At 38.0% G+C, this 21679-nt stretch overlaps 2 protein-coding genes across 3 annotated transcripts in view; one reads left to right on the top strand and one right to left on the bottom strand.

Moving 5' to 3' along the window:
* The window catches only part of LOC107035694 (protocadherin-like wing polarity protein stan), a 28078-nt gene extending 16976 nt beyond the window's left edge, over positions 1 to 11102 (top strand). The window contains exons 3-9 of the mRNA XM_015253241.2: positions 542 to 1705; positions 2792 to 3407; positions 4105 to 4850; positions 6900 to 7761; positions 7968 to 8015; positions 10225 to 10231; positions 10324 to 11102. Of these exons, the coding sequence (XP_015108727.1) occupies positions 542 to 1705; positions 2792 to 3407; positions 4105 to 4850; positions 6900 to 7761; positions 7968 to 8015; positions 10225 to 10231; positions 10324 to 10407 (3527 nt within the window). The 3' untranslated portion in view covers positions 10408 to 11102. The remainder of the gene's footprint in view (positions 1 to 541; positions 1706 to 2791; positions 3408 to 4104; positions 4851 to 6899; positions 7762 to 7967; positions 8016 to 10224; positions 10232 to 10323) is intronic.
* A 1975-nt stretch (positions 11103 to 13077) lies between these two features.
* LOC107035767 (dedicator of cytokinesis protein 3) overlaps positions 13078 to 21679 on the bottom strand; it is an 80599-nt gene continuing 71997 nt past the window's right edge. For both annotated transcript variants that reach the window (XM_015253340.1, XM_015253341.1), the window contains 6 exons: positions 20456 to 20618; positions 19114 to 19551; positions 18200 to 18341; positions 16156 to 16759; positions 14448 to 15204; positions 13078 to 13657 (listed from right to left, as the gene is read on the bottom strand). In XM_015253340.1, coding sequence (XP_015108826.1) covers positions 13490 to 13657; positions 14448 to 15204; positions 16156 to 16759; positions 18200 to 18341; positions 19114 to 19551; positions 20456 to 20618 — 2272 coding nt within the window. In that variant the 3' untranslated portion in view covers positions 13078 to 13489. The remainder of the gene's footprint in view (positions 13658 to 14447; positions 15205 to 16155; positions 16760 to 18199; positions 18342 to 19113; positions 19552 to 20455; positions 20619 to 21679) is intronic.

Raw genomic sequence — 21679 nt, 5'->3', positions numbered from 1 at the left:
TTTTCTTTCCCTCCATCATTGGAGAAATATGTATTCATCCATCCGACGAAATTTCAAACCCGCAACCGGAACTAGACATCGAGAAAATAAATGCGGAAAATCCTCTATTTCGCGTGACGAACCTCGAGAAAGCATGGGATCAAATGGGTACGACGGGTTGAAATATCTCTCTTATTCACCCCGGTACCCCATTGTTTTTTGTCGCCATCACATTGAACACATCATTCCCCATATCTTCAAATTTTTTCAAATTTTTCTTAAGTTCCTAGGGGGTTGAAACGTTCAATTTAATCAAAACTCCATAAGAGGCCGTGTATAAGACTGATTTTGTTTATTTAATTTCTCGATATCCATAAGTTCTAAAATTTTTTAATTGTTACCGATGTTCACCATCTGTCTAATACTATTAATTAAAAAAATTATAACTTTGTTGGTGAATGTCAATTTTTAAGGTCATCGCCAAATTCACTTGGCACCCTTAAAAAATCTGCAAAAATTGTGAAAAATTGGGATTTAATTAACCAGTAACTAACATTAACAGGTCAATGCCGATGCAGAACGGGAGTAATCGGCAGAGCCTGCACAGACTGCCCCAACCCCTACGCCGAGGTAACCCTCCGAGGATGTGAAGTAGTCTACGACGGCTGCCCCAGGTCGTACTCCCAAGGTCTCTGGTGGCCGCGCACTAAATTCGGCCTGAATGCCATCGAAGACTGTCCAGGCACAGCCGAGGGCAAGTCCTCGCGTTCCTGCGATGACAAACTCGGTGGCTGGCAGCCCCCGGACCTCTTCAACTGCACCTCCGAGGCCTTCATCGAAATTCGTTATCAACTCGGTGCTCTTGAAAGCGGAGATCTAGCTCTAAGTCGAGATGTGGCAGTTAAAATGGCAAGAGACCTCCACAAAGCTGTCAACATCACAAAGTTCATGTACGGTGCTGATGTTCTAGTCGCTGAATCATTATTCATAAATTTATTGAGATACGAGGAGAGTCTGGCTGATCTCCATCTGACCCACAATCAGGATAAGGATTATGTGCCTCATCTTGTGGCAATTGCAGGGGCTATTCTGAGCAAAAGGCACTTGGCCAATTGGGAGAGGATTTATTCCCTGAATGGAGACGGCCCTGACAAGATCCTAGATGCACTTGCGAGATATTTGAAGATCGTGACAGGATCCCAACACAACACGTTCACTGATCCCTTCGAAGTTGTTGATCCTAATGTGGTTATGGGGCTGGACACTGTGACCTCGGAGAGCCTCTTTGGGTACGAGGCCATGGAGTACAAGGAAGACAAGTCCTTGTCAACGGCCAGACCCTCAGAGGCCGACCGGCGAGTGGTCCTCCCTGACACTTCCTCCTTCATGTCAACCCCAGCTCATCTGGGACCTTACATCAGCTTTCCCAAGTACAATAACTACATGGCTGACCCCAACAGGTTCGACCCTTACTCCAAAATCAGGGTTCCACTCAGTCTTCTTGGGATCAAACCTCTCTCCCAGGGGGAGGTCAATGATGTCGAGCCTGATGACACTCAGAAAGCAGTGCTGAGTTATGTGCAGTATAGGGAGCTGGGGGCGATACTTCCTAAACGGTTCGACGACTCGGTGACCGTCAGGTGGGGGGTGGAGGTCGCCGTTGGATCCCCAGTGGTGACAGTGTCCGTTCTCGTTCCTTCGGAGAATGGGTCCAAGGCGTTGTCAGGTAAGACAGGCTTTTTAGCAGGAGTTTTGGAGACATTCCCTGTTGTTTTAGCATTTTATGCATGCATTGTGGGGTAAGACAAAACCACGTCACGTATGAAAAAATCGTATAGAAATTTTCTATATGGATTGCGCATAGAAATTCTATGGGATTTCCGTATATGATATTCGGATATTTCTATATGAATATTTTCTATACGAATTATTTGTATACATACGTTTTTACATAAATTTTTGTTTTCATACGAAAGATGTCTGAACACGAGAGAAAATCTCTATACGATTTTTTCATCCGTGGTTAATGTCAGGGAGTGGTGGAAGAGGCGAGCCAATTCATTGGGTCAAAGAAATTGGTCTTTGATATTTTATGTATCAAGTTTTGCACATTTTAATATCTCCTTTTCTGTGGTTTTTAGAAGTTTCTATATATCGAGAATTTTATTTTCCTGGTGGACAAAATATATAACGGGGGAAGCATGGGACATATACCTAAGATGAATGTCAAATATATTTGCGGGAAAAGGCAGACAAACTCACATTAATCTAAAGGAGGGGCGTGAATATTTATTCAACACAGGGGCAATTATACTTTTTTCCCCAACTCGATTCTATAGGAATAATTTTTGAAGCAGCTTAATCAATCATTTTTTAATAACATTCATAAACTGATTGAAATTACGAGCTCAAGACGTGATTAATGGAAAAAACACAAAAAACAAGAAATGTAGAACTCACTGAAAGTTTTGAAAAAGAATTTCATAAAAAATTTAAAAAAGTTGACCATTTCCTCACAATTCGAAAAAAGACATTTTCAAAGGTTTTTTTCAGTGTTTTTCTATATGCGTCCCATCGAAATGCAAAAAACCATTAGAAAAATTTGATCTACGTGTCAGTATCTACCGAGAAAAAAATATTAGCCACTAGTGCGTTAACGATGGATTTCTCCTTTTCTAAAGCCTTTTTCGGGGGCCGTTCGCAGCTCTATAAGCACAATAATCATTTGCCATTGATTATCGTCTCAATTGAGCAGATATTGCCTCCACCCCCAACATCTCTCACAATTCCTCGAACCCTCTTTTCTCTACAGGCTCCTCCCTAAAATCCCCAGTTCAAATTCAACTGTGGATCATCGAAGACGACGGCATGAAGCTCCGAGCGAACCCCCAGTGCGTCCACTGGAGCACAGCCCGAGGGATTGGCGAGTGGAGTAGAATAGGCTGCACCACCGAAACCGAGGAAGTCGATGCCTCAGGACGACAGATGGTGAACTGCTCCTGCCAGGGAGTCATTCTCCAGGTGAAGAACCTCCAGCTGGCGACCTTCGCTGTTCTCACCGATGTTCTGGACCTGGAGTACGTCCCAGAGCCTTCGCTCCTCGAGGACGTGACCAGCTACAGTTCATTCTTACTCGCCCTCCCTCTGCTCCTCGCAGCTCTATTAATCCTCGGGCTGATCCGGGGAGGAGGCACCAACTCCAACACTATCCACAAGAACCTCGTGTTCTGCGTGCTACTGGCGGAACTGCTATACCTGGTGGCGCTAAAAGCTAGAGGCCCTCTAGTCTCCAACGAATTTCCTTGTAAATTAACTGCAATTGGACTGCATTACACGTGGCTCTGCGCCTTCGCCTGGACTCTAGTGGACTCAATTCATCTTTATCGAATGTTGACGGAGATGAGGGATGTCAATCATGGACAAATGAGGTTTGTAATCATTTTGGTCATTAACTACAAAAATTTGAGGATTAATTTGATTTCAGGGGGTATTAAGGGGGACTTTTTGTCATTTTCACTTGTAAATATCGCCCTGAAACTTGGGAAAGTAGAAAAAGGGTTTGATTTAACCCGTTTTGTCCCGTATTTCATGTTAAAACTTCAATTTTTTTGATTTCACCTTAGAAATGCTGCTTAAATAGAATTTTATCATGAACTATGGAGAATATTCAACTCATTTTACCCCGGATGTTATGCTAAATCTTCAATCTTCGTGTTTTGACCTTTCTACTTGAAATTCTACTTGAACTACAATTTTCATTTGATTCAGCCTTCTTTTTTCGTTTATTAGAGTTTTAAAAAAATGCATCAATTTGTTTTACTATTAAATAGACCATAAGCGAAATTAATTTCTTCTTGATCCATGCTGTATTAAAAAAAACAGATACTCAATTTTATTCTTCGAAGTCGAACGCAAAATCATTCTTCGTATTTTTACCCTAAAAACTCTACTTGAACCATAATTTTCATTCAATTCCCCCTTTTTTTGTTCGTTACAAAATTATGTACCATTTTTTTCCAATTGAATAGAACATGATGAAATTATTTTTCCAAATTACTATTTTTTCTTCTTTTTTCGTAACATCCGAAAAGAGTCGAATTAATTACAATCGTCAACTCATTCCAGGTTCTACTACACCGTGGGGTACGCAATGCCCGCCATAATAGTGGGCTTAACGATTGGAGTCAGAGCTGACCAGTACGGGAATTTCTACTTCTGCTGGCTGTCGATCTACGAGACTGTCGTCTGGGCCCTGATCGGCCCCATCTGCGCAGCTGTCCTGCTCAATTTCTGTATTCTAATCATGTCCGTGAAGGCAGCCTTCACATTGAAGGAACACATCATGGGATTCGGGAACCTGAGGACTTTACTCTGGCTGTCAGTGGCTTCCCTACCGTTATTGGGGACCACCTGGACACTCGCAGTGTTGAATGCATCCGAGAACTCGCCGATGCTGTCGTACCTCCTGAGTGTAGCTGTCCTCGTGCACGCGGCCTTCAGCCTCATTGGCTATTGTTTCATCAATGGAAGAGTGCGGAGGAACTTGTATATGAGTCTGCTGAAGTGCGTGGGGAAGAAAGCGCCTTTGCTTGAGGCGAGCGTGGCCAATGCCAGCAGCAGTCAGAATGTCAATGGACAGTCCAGGTCGGCCCTGGCATATGCCTCTTACTCGGGGACCGACCCCTGCAGGAGGGTCCATGTGGGGGTTTCCACCAGCAGCACCACCTCCAGGAGCACCAATAAGACTGGCTCCAGCCCCTACAGGAGTGATACACATTTGAGGCACACCAGCACCAGCACCAGCAATTACAACAGCGATCGAGATCAGTATGTGACGAGGGCACATCACAGCAATCTTCATGTACATCAAGGTAATTTGGATAATTGGAGGGGGTTCAATGAGTTGATGGGGATGTAATTTCGTGTGTAATTGGGCTGTCTATATTACTTGGAGTCATTTCGAAAGCCTCGGGGGAGAATTGGGATGAGTAGTACATGAGCGAGGATTGTAAGATTCTTTAATTGACTGAGGATTTATATTGATTTTTTTATATTGTTGCTGGATATGATGATTGAATGGAAATAGTATATTTCGTAACGAGTGCAAAAAACATTTTTTCACGAGTTACGAACAATATTTTTCCAATTTCGGCACACTCCGCGTGCCTAAAAGTTCAATTTCCGTCACATTGTGATGAAAATTCTTTTTTGTGGTGATAAATAATCCAAAATTAAGGGCAATTCAAAACGTGAGGACTTCTTAATTTTTCATTATTTTTTAAAATGAAAAAATACGTGTCTAATATTTTTTATTCAATTTACGTATTTCATCATCTTATTTGAGAAAATAATTTCATGCAAAAATCCAAGGAAATTGGAAAAGCTTCAGCGGTGAATTGTGATGAGTTAATATATGAGCATGGATTATAGGACTTTTTAATTGATCAGTTTTCCATGATTTTTTAATATTATTGCTGGATATGGAGATTGAATGAAAAATGCTAGATGTTTTTCAAAATAATAAAATAGGTGTCAAATATTTTCATCTAGTTTACGTATTTTATCATCTTATTTGATAAAATAATGTCGTGCAAAAGTCCAATTGAGTTGTGTCAATTATTTCATGTAATTTCAAAAGCGTCCGGAGTGAACTACAATGAGTTAATTCATATGTTTCATAATAATAAGACTTTTCAATTAATTGGCCAGTCGTCTCAAGAACACACTGTTTTAGGAACAAATGTCAAGAACATTATTTTGTAGCTGGAGAAATTTCCAAACAGATAGTGTCGTGATTTTTTCTGTCATAATTACTAATCATTGAGATAATTTTATATTTAATTAAGTATGACTGGTTGATTTGTTATGTTTTACTACTATACTGATTCGTATTGATTAATTAATCTTCAGAAGAAACAGAAAAATTCGTCGTGACAGATTTTGTGATGAAATTATTCTCTCATAAAGTCATTTGCAGAAAAAGTTCTATGGAATCGTTGTACTTATTATAGAACTGCTACAAATTTGATAGAGAAGTGATCTGGTTCATGAAAATTTAATTGTATTCTGGATTAAGTTGCATTAATCTGAATTATGCAATCAAATAATTTGATCTCATAATTATTCAATGCGCAGTCATTCTGTTCCATCAAGTAATTCTGCAAATTTGAATTGGATTGTTTAAGTAATTTGATTAATTGGAATATCTTTGAATTAATTTCCTTTGAGCAATTCCATCAAACAAGCATTCAATGAAACTATTATTCAAATTGAGGCGATTCAATCCTATCATTTGCATCGAACGATTTAATTCCATTGTTTCCCTCGATTAATTTGAATGCGTTAACATAATTTGATCAAGTAATTATCTCGATTCAGCATTCAAGCCCAAAAGAGATGTGCAGATTGTTTAATTTCTGATATCCTCAAAAGGCAGAAGATATTTTCGTAAAGAATTCTATTCTCTCCAGACGAGATCTTCCCACATGATTCTCCATAATTATTTAATTTAATAATTACTCAATTTCCGAGATAATCAAATAATTAAGAAAGAATTCAAATTTTCCAATGAGATTTTACATTTCGTGAATCATCAAATGACAATTTTTTATTCACATAAAAATTCTCAGCATTTGTCTTCGAAGCCACGCTCTTCACAGAAATTGTTCAATTATCTATTAAAAAATCTATTATATTCTCCTCAATTATAAAACACGCCATAATATCTCCGAATCCAAGTGTGATATCGAAATTTTCATAATAACCTTTTTTGTAGCTCTCAATTCGCTCTACAAAAAAGGTCTTGACAAAAATTTCGCTATTGGCCTTAGCTTCCGCGATATTTATTGAAAACGACATGAACCGTTTTACCACTTCCTACTGAATTGCTGCAAAATCGCTAAACCCTCAAAAAATTCCAGAAAACCCTGAGCCCCGAGGAAGTCGAAGAGACTCAGAGTCTGATTCAGATGGGTCCCAAGGAGGTGGAGGCAGAAGCCTGGACCTGGCCAGTTCCCACAGTTCCGACGACGACGAGGTGACCTCCAGGTCTCACAAGAACATGGGGGTCTCCAACCAGCAGCCAGTCTCCCGCAACTACCTCCCCAACATCCACCCGACCTCTGGTGACCACTTGAACATCCTCTGCTCGAACACCGAACTCTTTCCCAACATAAAGCCCATCTACGCCCCTCGCTGGAGCTCGCAGCTCCCCGAGGCATATTTACCAACGAATGTCGACATCAGGGGGAGTCAGTGGTCTGGAGGCACCATCTCAGACAACGAAATGGCGTCCAACAAGACCTCGAGCCCCAATCCCCTCCCATATCCTGACATCAACTCACCTCAGAAGCTGGAGGAGAATTGCTCTGAGGGGGAGGAGAAGCCCCATCACATCGGGGAGAAGTACCTGTTCCCTTACACTGCTGAGGAGGACCACACGGTCTCCCCCACTCCCTACATACTCTCCATGAGCTCCAGGATCCTCGGGTCCAGCCTGAGTCACCACTCCCAGGGCTCCCATCATGATAATCACAGTGGGTCCGAGAGGTATGGCAGCCTCAAGAGGGGGACCAGTCTCCATGGCTCTCATCATGACAATTTGAGTGGCTCGGAGAGGTATGGCAGCCTCAAGAGGGGGAAAATCACAGCCACCGTGCTGGATGCTCCCGAGTATATCTTGCCGATGGGCGGCAGGATGCTGGGGACCTCTCTCAGTCATGATCTTCATCACAGTGGAGAGCTGGCTGCCCTCAGGGCACAGCAGCATCAGCAGCATTATGGGCAGACAATCACTGAGACCGAGTGAGTTTTTTGGGTTTCTCTGGGGAATTTTTGGGTTTCTTTGGGAGGAATTGGTGGGGGTTTTAAGGTGAATGGGGGATAGTGGCGGGGGGGGGGGGGGGGGGNATCTTGCCGATGGGCGGCAGGATGCTGGGGACCTCTCTCAGTCATGATCTTCATCACAGTGGAGAGCTGGCTGCCCTCAGGGCACAGCAGCATCAGCAGCATTATGGGCAGACAATCACTGAGACCGAGTGAGTTTTTTGGGTTTCTCTGGGGAATTTTTGGGTTTCTTTGGGAGGAATTGGTGGGGGTTTTAAGGTGAATGGGGGATAGCGGCGGAAGTGGGGGGGAAGGGAAGGTGATGCACTGTCAGGGGTTTGACCCCGCGGTTGAGGAGTTGAAGGGAAGGTTGAAGAAATTGAATTTTTACTGGTGAAGATTTGAGCTCAATTTGAAATTATATAATTCGTGGAATTTTTTGTTTATTTTGGAAATTCAATGAAATTAAGTTTATTTGTGGGGAAATGCGCTGGGAGAAATTTTTAGAGATTTAAGGAACTCAATTTGAAGCTTTAATTTTGAGAATTTTAAGGCAATTTAACATATAGGAGATGCACTGTCAAAGATTTTAACCCTCAGTTAAGGGGTCACAGAAGGCCATCGGTTTCTCGAAATTTTCCAATAAATTTCCTGTTCAAAGTTATTAATATTTTTTAACCCAAAGCACATTGATCTTTATCATCGCTTCCGGGAGATTAATGTGCTTGGATTTGTAAAAATATCGATAATTTTCAGCAGCAAATTTGTTAAAAAATTTGGCAAAATAGCGGCATTCTGTTACCCCTTAAAGAATTAAAGAGAATCTGAATTTTTATTGTTGAAGATTTGAGTTCAATTTGAAATCACATCATTCATGGAATTATTTATTTGGGAATTGGCTGATTTATTTTGGGAATTCAGTGAAATTGAGTTTATTTGTGGGAAATTCCACTGTTAGAAATTTTTAGAAATTTAAGGAACTAAATTTGAAGCTTTAATTTTGAGAATTTGAAGGCAACAAGATGATTTCTACATCAAATCATTCGTAGAACTCTTAATTATTTTGGGAATTTAATGAAATTGAGTTTTCTATGGAAAAATGCACTGTTAGAGATTTTTAGAAATTTAAAGAATAGAACTGAAATTTTCAATGTAGGAAATTTGAATTCAATTCATTGAATTATTGATATTTGTACTGCTTCATATTCAAAATTTGTGACAATTAAACATTAAAATTAATTCACTTTTAAAAATTGAGAATTTTGGAGAATAGATACCAGAATATTCATTAAATTGAAATTTTATTGAATACATCAGAAATCAACTGATTCATCCCTAAAAATAAAGATGAAAATTTCATGTTAATCAGTCGCTACAAATTTCAAGATATTTTACGTGAAATTCAAGAGTCATTTCCTAACAATGTGGATTGAGATTGGAGATGCTTTCAATAGCAAAGTGTTGAAATGTGATGAGTTAACATGACTAGAAGATGAGTCTTGATGCATATTCATGAATCTGAGAAAGAGAGCGAAGTTTTCTGAAGAATTTTTTCTAGAGTGAAAAAAGAACTACAGAAAGAGATTCATAAAAATTCCCTCGAGGCCCTCACAAAGCGATCATTCGACGTTTTTTGATGAGTTTACAAGTTCCAGAGATATTTCCAAATTAATCGTTATAAAATCGAGAAATATATTACTGAATTGCTTTATTTATCAAGAAATTATGTGAAGAAGAAAACGTCGAAAGGCCTCTTTTATATCAGACGATAACGAGAAATGTCTCCAGACATTTCTCTCTAAAATTGTTAATTACCGAGATGATCTCATGATTAATGCGAGAAAATAACTCAGTAGCGAAGTGGTCAAACGGTTCAAGTCAATTTAGTCTTTAGTTGAGTTTTCCAGAAATATTTCCAAATTTAAGGGAGATAGCGAAATTTTCATAATAACCTTTTTTGCAGAGCGAATTGCGTATTACTAAAAAGGTTATGAGAAAAATTTTGCTATCTCCCTTAGATTCCGAGACATTCATTGAAAACTGGCCAATAGTCAGACTCGACTTAAACCGTTTGACCACTTCGCTACTGAACTAGTAGTTTTCTCCGGACAATTTTTTGTAAATTTCCAGAAGAATTCTCCTAGCAGCTCTCACTTTACTACAAGGCCAATCTCCACCCAAAAATTCTCTGTCTCAATTCAAATCCTCGTACCTCCCCTTACCACTTTCCCGAAAAAATTAAATCCACTAATTTCATCCAAATCGCTTACTTTAATTTACATAAATCGACTTTTATGTTCTCGCTTTTTTCTCATGTATTAATAAAACTCCTTCCAAGGTGGGGTTGGAACATTCTCAGCTAACAGTATCTTTTCTCTAATAATCTGCTTACCTGGAAATGGTGATGGTTATCAACAACAGCGAAGAGGTGAGATTATCCTTCCGTAATATCTCCCCCCACCTAATCCCTCCCACCGAGCCTAACGAACACCCCAGACTCTCCCCATTTTTTCAAAAAAGTATCGTCATTTTTCAGGAAGGATACTAACGCCGAGACACCGGTTTGAGAGACTCCGTCTACAAGGAAATTACCGTACAAACTGAAATACCTTAAGGCTTAGCCATTTTTAAATGCAATTTTACAAAAAATTAGAAGAAGCAGAGAATTTAGAGAGTAAATTATGAACAGAGGCTGAGAGAGAGAGAGAGATAATTCAATATTTTAAGTGGCCATTACTGTACTTGATGAAATGGAGACAAAATTAATTTAAGCCATATGTAATTCATTAGCCTGTATGTGTGAGTGCCTGTACGTAAGCCTAAAAGATGCTTTATTTCCCATCCTCAATCAATGTATTTAGCTTTCTTGAGAATTTAATTAATTAGTCACTGGGTAACAGAGCAATTGTCGTTAATTAAATTGTCGTCTAATAATTTTATAAATAAGAATTAATGACAAGTAAAAGTACAGCGACAATTGCAGTGACTGGAGAAGCCCAGTAAATGATCTCTCTTTGCTCATTTCGAAATAATCGTACTTAATCTATATAATTGTCTATTCCATAATCAATTCAGTATCGTGCAATGTAAACATTCCACACATTTTTTTTCTTGATCATTCTTTTATTCAGATTTTTTATGTAATTCTTAAGTTTTTTACAAATGTTTTTTATGGCTTTTTTTATCCATTTTTAAATTGTAATTTTGTAAAGCCCTGGGTGACAAAAACTCAGGGCCCCATAATACTCAAGATTTTTGTATATATTTATACGAAGAAACATGACAAAATACATAATTTATATATATCCTAATCTCAAGACTATCGTTCAATACATTGACCTTAGAAATTTGTATTCAAAGTTTTCATCTACTACCAGCACAAAAGAGATTCGCCATTTCTTTTTTTTTCCTGTTTGAAATTATAAATAAATTACAAAAAATAGATTTTTGGGGGGACTGGGGTACGATGATTGCGATAAAAAAAGGTGATCTAGGATTTTGGGGATTAGAGTTGACAGACTAAATATTACGATCTTGAATCGTGATTCCTTTTTTTTTGTTTATCATATTTATAATTTTGATGTATATCAAGGTATTTCTTTGATTTTTCAAAATGAAATTTAGAAAAGTACAAATTTCATTGATTTGCCTTTCTATTTTTTTGTTTGTTTTGTAATAAATTTCATTGGAGTTCTATCAGAATTCTGTTCAACAATTCTATTCGGTTGTCGTGGAGGTTTTTTTTTTAATCATGCAAATTTACCATGTGATTTTTTGATACAAACATTTTAATTTTTTAAATATTTTTTTGTTCTTCATTCTCAAATTTAGGAAAGTTCATTCTCGAAAATTCCCATAGAAAATGTCACCAGAATAACTAATGTTAAAAATCAACATCTATTCACTATTTTTCATTGAAGAATAAAAAAAAACAAATCGAAATGTTCAGAGAATGTCAATAGAATTTTAATATAACTCCAATGAATTTAATTTTAAAAAATTCCAATAAATTTTTCATAGAGTTCAAATAGAAAAGCAATAAGTAATAGAATTTCTTAGAATATCTAGAAATACCTAGAAAGCGCTAGGTTTTTCCATTTGATTTTTTGGTGAGAAATTCGATCCTCACCAACACTTAGCATAACCCAGGACTCACGACGAGGACGTGGCTGGTGACGAGCCCCACAAGTCCCCAAGACACAAAAACAAGAAAAACAAGAACAAGAAAAAACAAGAACAAAAAATGATTCAATCATCGTAACATTCAGTACTGTAACCGTAAATCATTGGCATAGTGAAACAGGACAATTCAAATGGAGACTAATTTCAGCTGAATATCTTCAAATCTATTGGAGATGGCAGAATTTTCATAGGAGCTTTTTTGAAGAGCAAAGTCGGGGCCGCAAAAAAGGATTAAATAGCCATTCTGCTATCTCGTTCAGATCTCGAGATAATCTAGAAAAACCGATCTCGAGGTAGACTTCAACGTCAATACAGCATTTTCTTTTTGAAATGAGCTATTACACACAATTGAATCCCGGAATTTTTTTTACACATGTGATGTTTTGCAGCAAGATCTTGTCTACATAAATTCCCTACGCCCCAAATTCTAATTACAAGCCATACAGTCCAATCTTCGTACAAGATCCCACGGGGACGGTACACTGAGAGAAAAACGACAACGTTCTCAAACAAGTCTTACTTGTGCCAAGAAAAAAGGATTTTTTTTTGTGCCAAACATGCAGAGAGCGCACCGGAATGAAAAAATTTTATCGCAAAAATAGATTTAGTAGTTCAAAAAAAATTTCATTCTCTGTAGATGCAAGAAATGTCATTTGTAGCACTACTCCGTCGTTATTCGATACTCCCATACGTATTTTGCTCCCGAAAAATCTTTGTTTTATGCGGAATAAGGGATAATAGTCTTTCGTTTCGTCTGTCTAATAATCACAAACAACAAATGAACCCTTAAATGAAAAAATAATAATGATATGATAGCAATCTTGTAACTTAGGGATAAAATATTTGTTGATAAATTTTCCTCTAAATGAGATATTTTCATCCTGAGAAGGCGCCGTCTGGTGTGAATTATCCGCCTCTTGAGTCAAATATTTCGTTGCTGTCGAAAGCAGAACAATTATTCATGTTTGAGACTTTCAAATTCGAACTACACAAATTCTTTTTTCGCAATTTTCAACTAGCCATTGTGTTGGCCCACACAAGACTTGTTTGACAACGTGTTTGCTTTTCTCTCAGTGTAGGGAAATAAAATTCGAGGGGAAAATATTTTGATTTGATGTTCTTCGTACAAGATACTAGACGATTTTCATTTTTCATGATCATTTGAGTACGATTCTTGATGTGAAACACGAATGTTTGATTAGAAGGTGTTCGTTAAAAAGTGAGGATTACAATTTCTGGAGGCAAAGTCGAAATGCAAAATATTAAATTTAAAAAATGAAGGGACTGCACTGGATGTGATAAGTAATTTTGTCCAAGAAATGCACTGTCGGTGTTAAAGTATGTCGATCTCGAGGGGAAATTGAATTGCCCTGTTTTACGACATTGGAATGAGGGATCTGCAGCTGACAAGCCTACTCGGAATTATTCAAGCTTAAAGTAGCTTATTAAATAGTTACGCTCCCGATTTCGACGGTGGGACTAACTGCTAAGGACTAGGATGATGCTAGACGGTGCTCTCGGTGTCTGAGGCGACTGAGAGGGCCTGTAGTTTGGGTACCGAGTAGTTTTCAGCGTGTGCAGCTGCGTGGAGACGGTTCGAGGGTCGCTCCAGGGTTGATGGCGCTGAGGGGAGGTCCTGGCTGGCTTTCGGTGGAATCGGAGGTGGACTTGACTGCAAAAATGATAGAAATTGGAATTAAAGACTCAGCTTGAGCTCCCCTTCCCCACTACAATCACTCATGGTAATGTTACCTTATTCTAGTTTTTTTTCAAAGCGAATTGTGTGAATTTTTAGAAACACTTCTTAGAAATTTCTTCTTTTAGTACACTTCTTAGAAATTTTCATCAAGTGATAATTTCACGGAATTGTGAAAGAATTTTTTGATTGAAAAGTCACAATTTGATGGAAAAATCGATGGAAATTATAAATTTCCATCGAGTGATGAACAATGTTTCTGAAAGCATCAAGAATATATTTTAAATATTTTAAGGATAATTTTTCGGCCATCGCCCGAGGGCCTTCAGCCAAAGAATGTTGAATGTGGAGTGGATTTTTTTTCACTTGGAAAATCCATGGAATATTCGGTTTGAAATTGTGTTAAATTTTCAGATGAATATTATGTGGAAATTTGTGATGAAAAATTTGCGCCACACAGCCGGGTTAATTTTTGTTCTGCCTATTTTACGATGTGATAGCAGGAATAAATAAGTATTTGCTTGGGAAAAAATTTTTACTTCATTCATCCCATGGTTTTCAACTTAAAGATGGCCAAGTGCTTTTGTCTTATTTTCTCTTTCGCTGAAATTCTCCTCAACATTTGCAGTCCAAAATGAGAGCTTTCGTTTGAACCTCAGTCAACCCCAAATTATCCAACAATTTGCAATGATTCCATTACTCACGCAACTTGGAATAAATAAGATGACTAGAACTGAAAAATGACAAAAAATCAAAAAATAATTACCTCCTGACTCAAAATAGTTGTCGACCCCTGGAGGCTGGCCCCAGCGAAGCTCCCACTGGAAACACTCAGTGCACTTATCACAGAAGGCGGTGAAATATTCATCATATCATTGCTCCTGGACCTGGGTTCAAAGTCCTCATAACTGAGATTATTCAAATGGCTCAAGTGGCTCTGAAAATCCAACAAACTAGTCGTTGATATCCCACTGTCCCTCAGATCGTTTCCCTCCTCGCCGTCGTCCTCAGTGCTCCACTCGTTCCTCTTGTGGACTAATCTCTTCGGAGGAGCAGGAGGTGCTGACCCCACCTCCCGTTTGTCGGGGGTGCAGCCCCTGGGGGGCAGAGGAGGGGCCTGTTCAGGTCCAGGTTCGCTCCAGGAGCTCCTCATGCTCGCCTGCTCGTTGCCCTCAGTGGGAGTTGGGAGGGAGTGCCTCAGGGGTAATTTAGGACTCAAGGGTTTGCTCAGGGTCCTGTGGTGGGTGGGACGGGGGGGAGTGGAGCCGTACCCCACGGATCTCGGCCTCACTTCCCTCTGGGGGATCGGCGGGGGTGCTCCGTCCACTCTTGTGTAGAACCCCTCGTCCTCCGGGAGTCCGTCACTGTCTGCGTGGGACATCCTGGAGCCAATGGTCTCCAAGGTCGCAGGCCTCTGCTTCTCGTTGATGGGAAGAGGGGGTAGAGGGGAGTTTATAATACTGTCTTGGTGGACTGTTCTCTGCCTAGTGAGGGATCCTAATCCCTGCTTCAGTTGAGTGAACCTGGTGAAATTGAAGAATAGATAAATAGAATTGAAAACTCAAAATTTAAGATTTTTCAACGAAATTTCCAGTAGACCTTTTGAAAATTTTTATTGCCATATTAGTTCCGCGGAAATTTTAAGAAATTTCGTCCTTGAAAATTCTAATTTTCAAGGATTAATTAATGAAAGCTCGCAATTTCAGTTCAATCATTCAATTATCAATTTCCACGGAAATTAATGGAAATCAGGATAATTCAGGTGAATACATTTTTCGATTTTCAATTAATTACAAATTATTTTACCAGCAGACTTTGGTACTGAATATTCATATTTTGGTTAGAAATTCACGAAAATGGGGAATTTTCGTCTTCCTGTTGCTTAAAAAAATTGAAAGTCTATTGAATTTCCAGTGAAACTTGAAGTGTTATCATTTCCTCTAACACGTTACTCTGTCAAAAAATTTTGTTTCATTGAAATTTTACAGAATTAATAAATAAAACATCACATGGAATTCAATACTCCGTTGAATTTCCAGTGAAATCTGGAATTTAATGATTTTCCATAACACCTTACACTGTTCTAATTTCGTTTTTCACTGAAATTCTAAGCAATTTCCTTACTGAAAATTCAAAATTTTATTCTACTTTTCACTGTATCCGGAACGGGTTCTCTGAACCCATTTCTATAAAATGGACAAATCAATTCAGCAATTTTGGGCGAACTACAGAATTTTATTTTTAAGAATGAAATTTCTGTTGATCACGCAACTGTCTCCGGAGTGAATCGTTCCAGGGAGAAACATTAAGGGACTTTTTCTGTAGGAAATTTGATGATCTACTAAAAAAATTGAACATGCATGAAAAAATTCAATAGAAAACCTAGCGGATTCGCTAGAAAATTCTATTGGAATTCCTAGGCACCTGTTCATACATAAATGCATCAAGAGCTTTCAAATAAAATAAAATCAAACCTCTCGATCAGTCGTTTGTGCAGGGGCTGCACCCCAGCGGGTGCTATCTGCCCATGTAGAAGTAATCCCGACTCCAGGACACTCATCTGGTCCAGAATGAGGTTCTTCAATTTATTGACGTGGGGCACCATCTCCGGGTTCTGCCTCGAGAACTCTGCGGTGAGGAAGGCTTCCTGGTACTTGGTGATGCCCCCCATCACGTTAGCATCGATGATCCCCTGGAGGCGCATGCTGAAGGGGTTGATGTTCCTGTGGGGCTCTGCTGTGTACTGGGCAACAAGTCTTCGCAATTCTGTCTCGACGTTCTGCATTGTTTCACAGGCGTACTGCACTGGGGCCAGCAGCTCCGATCGACGCTCGATCACCTCGAACCAGCGCAGGATCCCTGGGAGCTTGGCCTCGGTGAGGAGAGTCGTTCGCTCGATCCACAAAGATTTGAACTCGTTCTCACGGTCCACTGGGCCTCGGTGGAGGGGACGGTCGAACGTGAACTTGCGAACGTCGTTGACCAGGTAGAAGGCGACTATGCGATCTGGGACTTCGGAGGAACTGCAGGCTAGGCTTGACTCTTCGGGGATTGGCTTGACGTTGCAGATCTGGATGACTGAAAGGGAAGGGGTCAACTAAGATTATTGGATTGAACCGAGGGGCCACTCTTTTGTGAAATCAGGATGTCACGCAGGACTGAAATCGTATGAAATGTATAAATTCAGTAGCGAAGGGGTAAAACGGTATAAGTCACTTTTGACTATTGACCAGTTTTCAATAAATATCTCGGAATCTAAGGGAGATGGCAAAATTTTTGTTATGACCTTTTTTGTAGAGTCGATTGAGAGCTATAACAAATGTAATTACAAAAATTTCGATATCTCCCTTACATTCGGAAATATTTCTCAAAAATTTAACTTGGAAATGAGTCGACTTAAACTGGTTTAGCACTTCGCTACTGAATTGCTCTAAACATCTTTATTTTCAAGATATTGGCAAAAATTGATTTGTACTTTTGTTGAATACATATTTATCTCGAAAGAGGATGTTTTTAGGAAGAAATTTCACAGAGTAGTTTTGAGGATAGATCGAAGGCAGTTGAAATCAAGTGAAATCAGTGAAACCCTGGGATTTCATCGACCTCAGGTGATTTCATGAAATCATAAAATCAGCAACTCATGAGACCCTTTCGAATACATAAAAGAGAAAGAAACTTTCGATTTAATTGTCAATTTTTGGGCAAATTTTGTTATTTTGAAATCACTTGAAATCACTTGAACTTGTCTGAAATCGGGAAATCACCAAAAAAATCTCAGGCAATCGCATGGAATCAATGATTGCATGAAATCGTGGAAATCTTTCTGAAATCACGTGAAATCAGCAAGCACTGTGTCACCAGATTTCTAAATGAATGGCCCCTCGGGTTGAACAATCAACTGATGGGAGGTGCCGAAACGCGATGAGGTTGATTGAAGATTTTTGGTCATTGCAGGGAAGAAGATACACTTCTTAAAAAATTTGGCTCAATTTTCCAGAAAATTGTGCAAAGTATCTACATCAGTAGCGAAGTGGTAAAACGGTACAAGTAAATTTTGACTATTGACCAATTTTCAATAAATATCTCGGAATCTCAGGGAGATAGCAAAATATTTGTTATAACCTTTTTTATAGGGCCAATTGAGAGCTGCAACAATTGTAATTACGAAAATTTCGCTATCTCCCTTAGATTCGGAAATATTCCTCAAAAACTCAACTGGGGGGTAAGTCGACTTGAACCGTTTTACCACTTCGCTACTGAAATGTAATTGGGAAGTATATTGCTAATTTATTAGCAAAAGTAACAATTCTATGTGTAATACAAGAGCAATTTCCGACTTCCTTGAACTTGTTTGTAGACTAAGAGAAAATTTGCAAAAAATGTCTGTACGAAATTTTCATTGCGGCTTTGATTCAAAGATATTCCGCAAAGATTTGTGGTGAAAAGAGATTGCCTGATCTCGTTACATCACTTCCTGACTCCTCACTTGTACCTCTTCAAGCAATTTATTTAACTTACACTGCCCCTCGGAGGAAATAATACTCTCATCCGGTGGTGAGTTTTTCATCAATATTTGTGCACTTGGAAATTCAGTCTGAAGTCTCTGAGTGAAGGCACCTATCCTCTCGTACTCCAGGCCACGATAAATAAACAGCTTGTTCTGGAAGGAAAAATCAAACATTTTCTTTTATCCCTCCGACAGATCAGGCGCAAACAAGGTGAGAATAAATTCAAATAAACAGAGCGTTTGCTCATAATATTCTCCACTCTCAGTATTTCATATAGAGGCTATTTTTCAATAGAACTAGAACGGGTTCTCTGAAGTCATTTCGACAAAATGGGTTAGATAAAAATTCAATAGAAAACCTAGTGAATTCGCTAGAAAATTCTATTGGAATTCTTTTGAAAAATTCTATTTGTTTGTTGCGCTCATTCTATTAGATATTCGATAAGAAAAAGTCAATAGATTTCGAATTTCTGTTAAAATTTTTCTCTTGAGATTTTTTCTATTAGAATTATTGGGCATAAATTTTCCAAGTTCTTTCCGCTGGACTTGTTTTATTTTGCATTACAGAATCCAAGTGGAAAAAACTTGGAAAATTGATGCCCAAGCATTCTTATAGGAAAAATTTCAAGAGAAAATCCCAAACAGAGATTCGAAATCTATTGACTTTTTATTATCGAATAGTCAATAGAATCAGCACCAAAAACAAATAGAATTTTTTAATTGAATTCCAATAGAAATCCTACAGAAACCCCATAGAATTCTTGTAGAATTCCAATAGAATTTTCTAATGAATTCGTTACGATTTCTATTGATTTTTTTCACGCGCGATGTCCTAGAAAAAACAATCCACCATGCTCTCCCATTCTTTGAACTCAACCACAAACACCAGAGGACAAGATCAAATAAATAAACTGTATTTGCTCACTCTGACGAAAAGTGGGAAACTGAGTCCGTAGAATCCCACTCGGAAGTACTCCGGCTCTGGCCTCAGTTGCGTCAGAATATTGTCCAGGAACTTCGCCTGCATCTTGAGAATATGACTGAGTTTAGCGTAGTCGTAGAGACGATTCTCGTAGAGAACCGCCAATTCCTTGCACAGGGGAATGCCCTTCTCCCAGCACTTGCCCCTGTCGAAGTAGTGAATAATTTGGTGATAGAGGAGCTCTTTTCTCTGCCATTCAGGCTGTTGGGGATGGGCATGATCAGCCGGAAGCGTCGTCGAGTCCCAGCTCAACTGGTCGGCGTAGAGTTTCATGGTAAATCCAGCCTCTGTGTAATTCTCAGCCGCAAGATGAAGATCATGCAACTTGTAGATGTACCTGAGGTACATTTCCTTGCGGTTGAACTCATTTTTGTAGAAGTTCTGGAGGAACAGGGAAACAGGTCCCATTTTTTTATTTTCTTTCACAGTTGCTGATTTTTACAAATTAGTTTTCAATGATGCGAAGACATTTTCAGACGTTTCAAAGAAATTTTCAATTCTCAAGATTATTTTTATGGGTTTAATGTCAATTTTTATTGGAGAAACAAAATTTTAAAAGGTTTTAGATAACCTTTGAGTGAAGAAAAACCATTTAAAATATTTTAGATGTTTTAAAGTAAAAATGAAAATGTTTTAAAAATTTTCAAATTTAATTTTAATGAAAAAAGAGGATTTTTAGATTTTTTAAATTAATTTTTAGTTGTAAAAAAAAAGTTTTGGGTCTTTTTTCGTCAATAAAAAGTGCGTTTTTAGAATTTTTACATCAGTTTTTAGTTTAAAAAAAGTTCTAGATCATTTTCGTCCCTAAAAAGTGTATTGCTCGTAGAAATAAATTTTCTAAGATAACTTTAGAGTGAAGAAGAACCATTTACAAAATTTTAGGTCTTTTAAAGTGAAAATAAAAATGTTTTAGAAACTTTTAAATTTATTTTTAAGGAAAAAAGAACATTTTTAGATTTTTCAGATCAATTTTTCGTTAAAGAAAAAAGTTCTGGGTCTTTTTTTGTCAATGAAAAGTGTAATGTTAGTAGAAATAAATTTGCTATCACGTGAATACGTGTCTGATCGTTAACTGTCGCCTGCTAATGAGGGAGGGATCCTTATAAAGACCCCGGCCACGTGGCGTTGGTAGAATTCACGGTCAATTATCGCCGTGATTTGCAGAGCGTTAACAACTCATTTGCCGGACCGTGAATTGTTTTAGGATAAGAATTTACAGGGGTTTTAATTGAGAGCATTGGTATTGGGCTGTTGATGTGCAAGGAGAGCTATTTGTTTTTATTACCAGTAGATTCACCGTGCATGACATGCGTTTGTCACGGTTCTCGTCTCCCTGAATGACGTTCCTGTAATCCAATAATCTCTCGAGAAGCCGAGTCACTGAGGTAATGAAGGCGGTGCCACTGTCCTTCCAGGTTGGATCCTCGGACTGCACTCGATCTAACAACCTGAATGAATCAAGCGAGGTAATCGATAATTCTGTTTATTCTGATTATTCTTGTTAACGATGAAAAGGGACAATTTGAAAATTTCAGAGATTATGTTCAGCTGAAATCGAAATCTAATACCTAGTTTTAAAGAAAATTTTAAGAATGTTTTTTTTTAATTATGAAATTTCATTTACTAAAGTTTCTTTCAAAATATTTATAAAACATCTTTGTTAATTTTGCAATGATGTTGGAAACAAATAATTTTAGGATAAAATTACAAAATATTACAACACATTTTTGTTAATTATGTAATTGCCTTGAATAATGTGTTCTGCTCTAAAAATCTTCTCATAAATTGTTGTAAACATGTTTATTTGAAAGATATTTGCAAAAATTGATTTGTACTTCTGTTGAATATACATTCATCTCAAAAGGGGATGATTTTAGGAGGAAATTTCACAGATTAGTTTTCAGCACAGATTGAAATCCGATGGGTTTAGAGAAAAATTTCAAAAGTTTTTTTATAAATGATTCAATTTTATCTAAAAATGGTTTATCTTGAATTTCTCCAAATCTGTTTCTTCGAAGATAAATACTAAAGTTCAGTGTGAATGATAAAATCTTTTAAATTATCTAGGGAATAGGTAACTTCAGACTAAGAAGTCTGAAAACTTTGTTTGTAGATCATAATATTTTCGACTGTAAAAAACTTCTAATAAATTGTTCTAAATATTTTCATTTGACGGATATTTCCAAAAATTGATTTTTATTTTCGTCGATTATACATTCATCTCGAAAGGGGATTTTTATAGGGAAAAATGTCACAAGATCATTTTTTGTAAATCTCATAACAACCTTTCAGAAAATTCACAGATTAGTTTTGAGGATAGATCGAAATCTGAAGGCTTTCAAGACAAATTTCAAGAGAGTTTCTTTATAAATCATGAAAGTTTATCTAAAAATAGTTTATCCTGAATTTCTCTAAGTCTATTTCTTCAAAGATGAATACTAAAGTTCATTGTGAACGATAAAATCCTTGAAATTATCCTAAAATATCAGAAAACTTTTCTGCAGATCAT

Source organism: Diachasma alloeum, unplaced genomic scaffold, assembly GCF_001412515.2.
Source record: "Diachasma alloeum isolate Michigan unplaced genomic scaffold, Dall2.0 Dall_scaffold_00200, whole genome shotgun sequence".
In the NCBI taxonomy this organism is placed as follows: Eukaryota; Metazoa; Arthropoda; class Insecta; order Hymenoptera; family Braconidae; genus Diachasma; species Diachasma alloeum.
The sequence above is the reverse complement of the archived record's forward strand: the minus strand, read 5'-3'. Positions and strand labels throughout refer to the sequence as shown.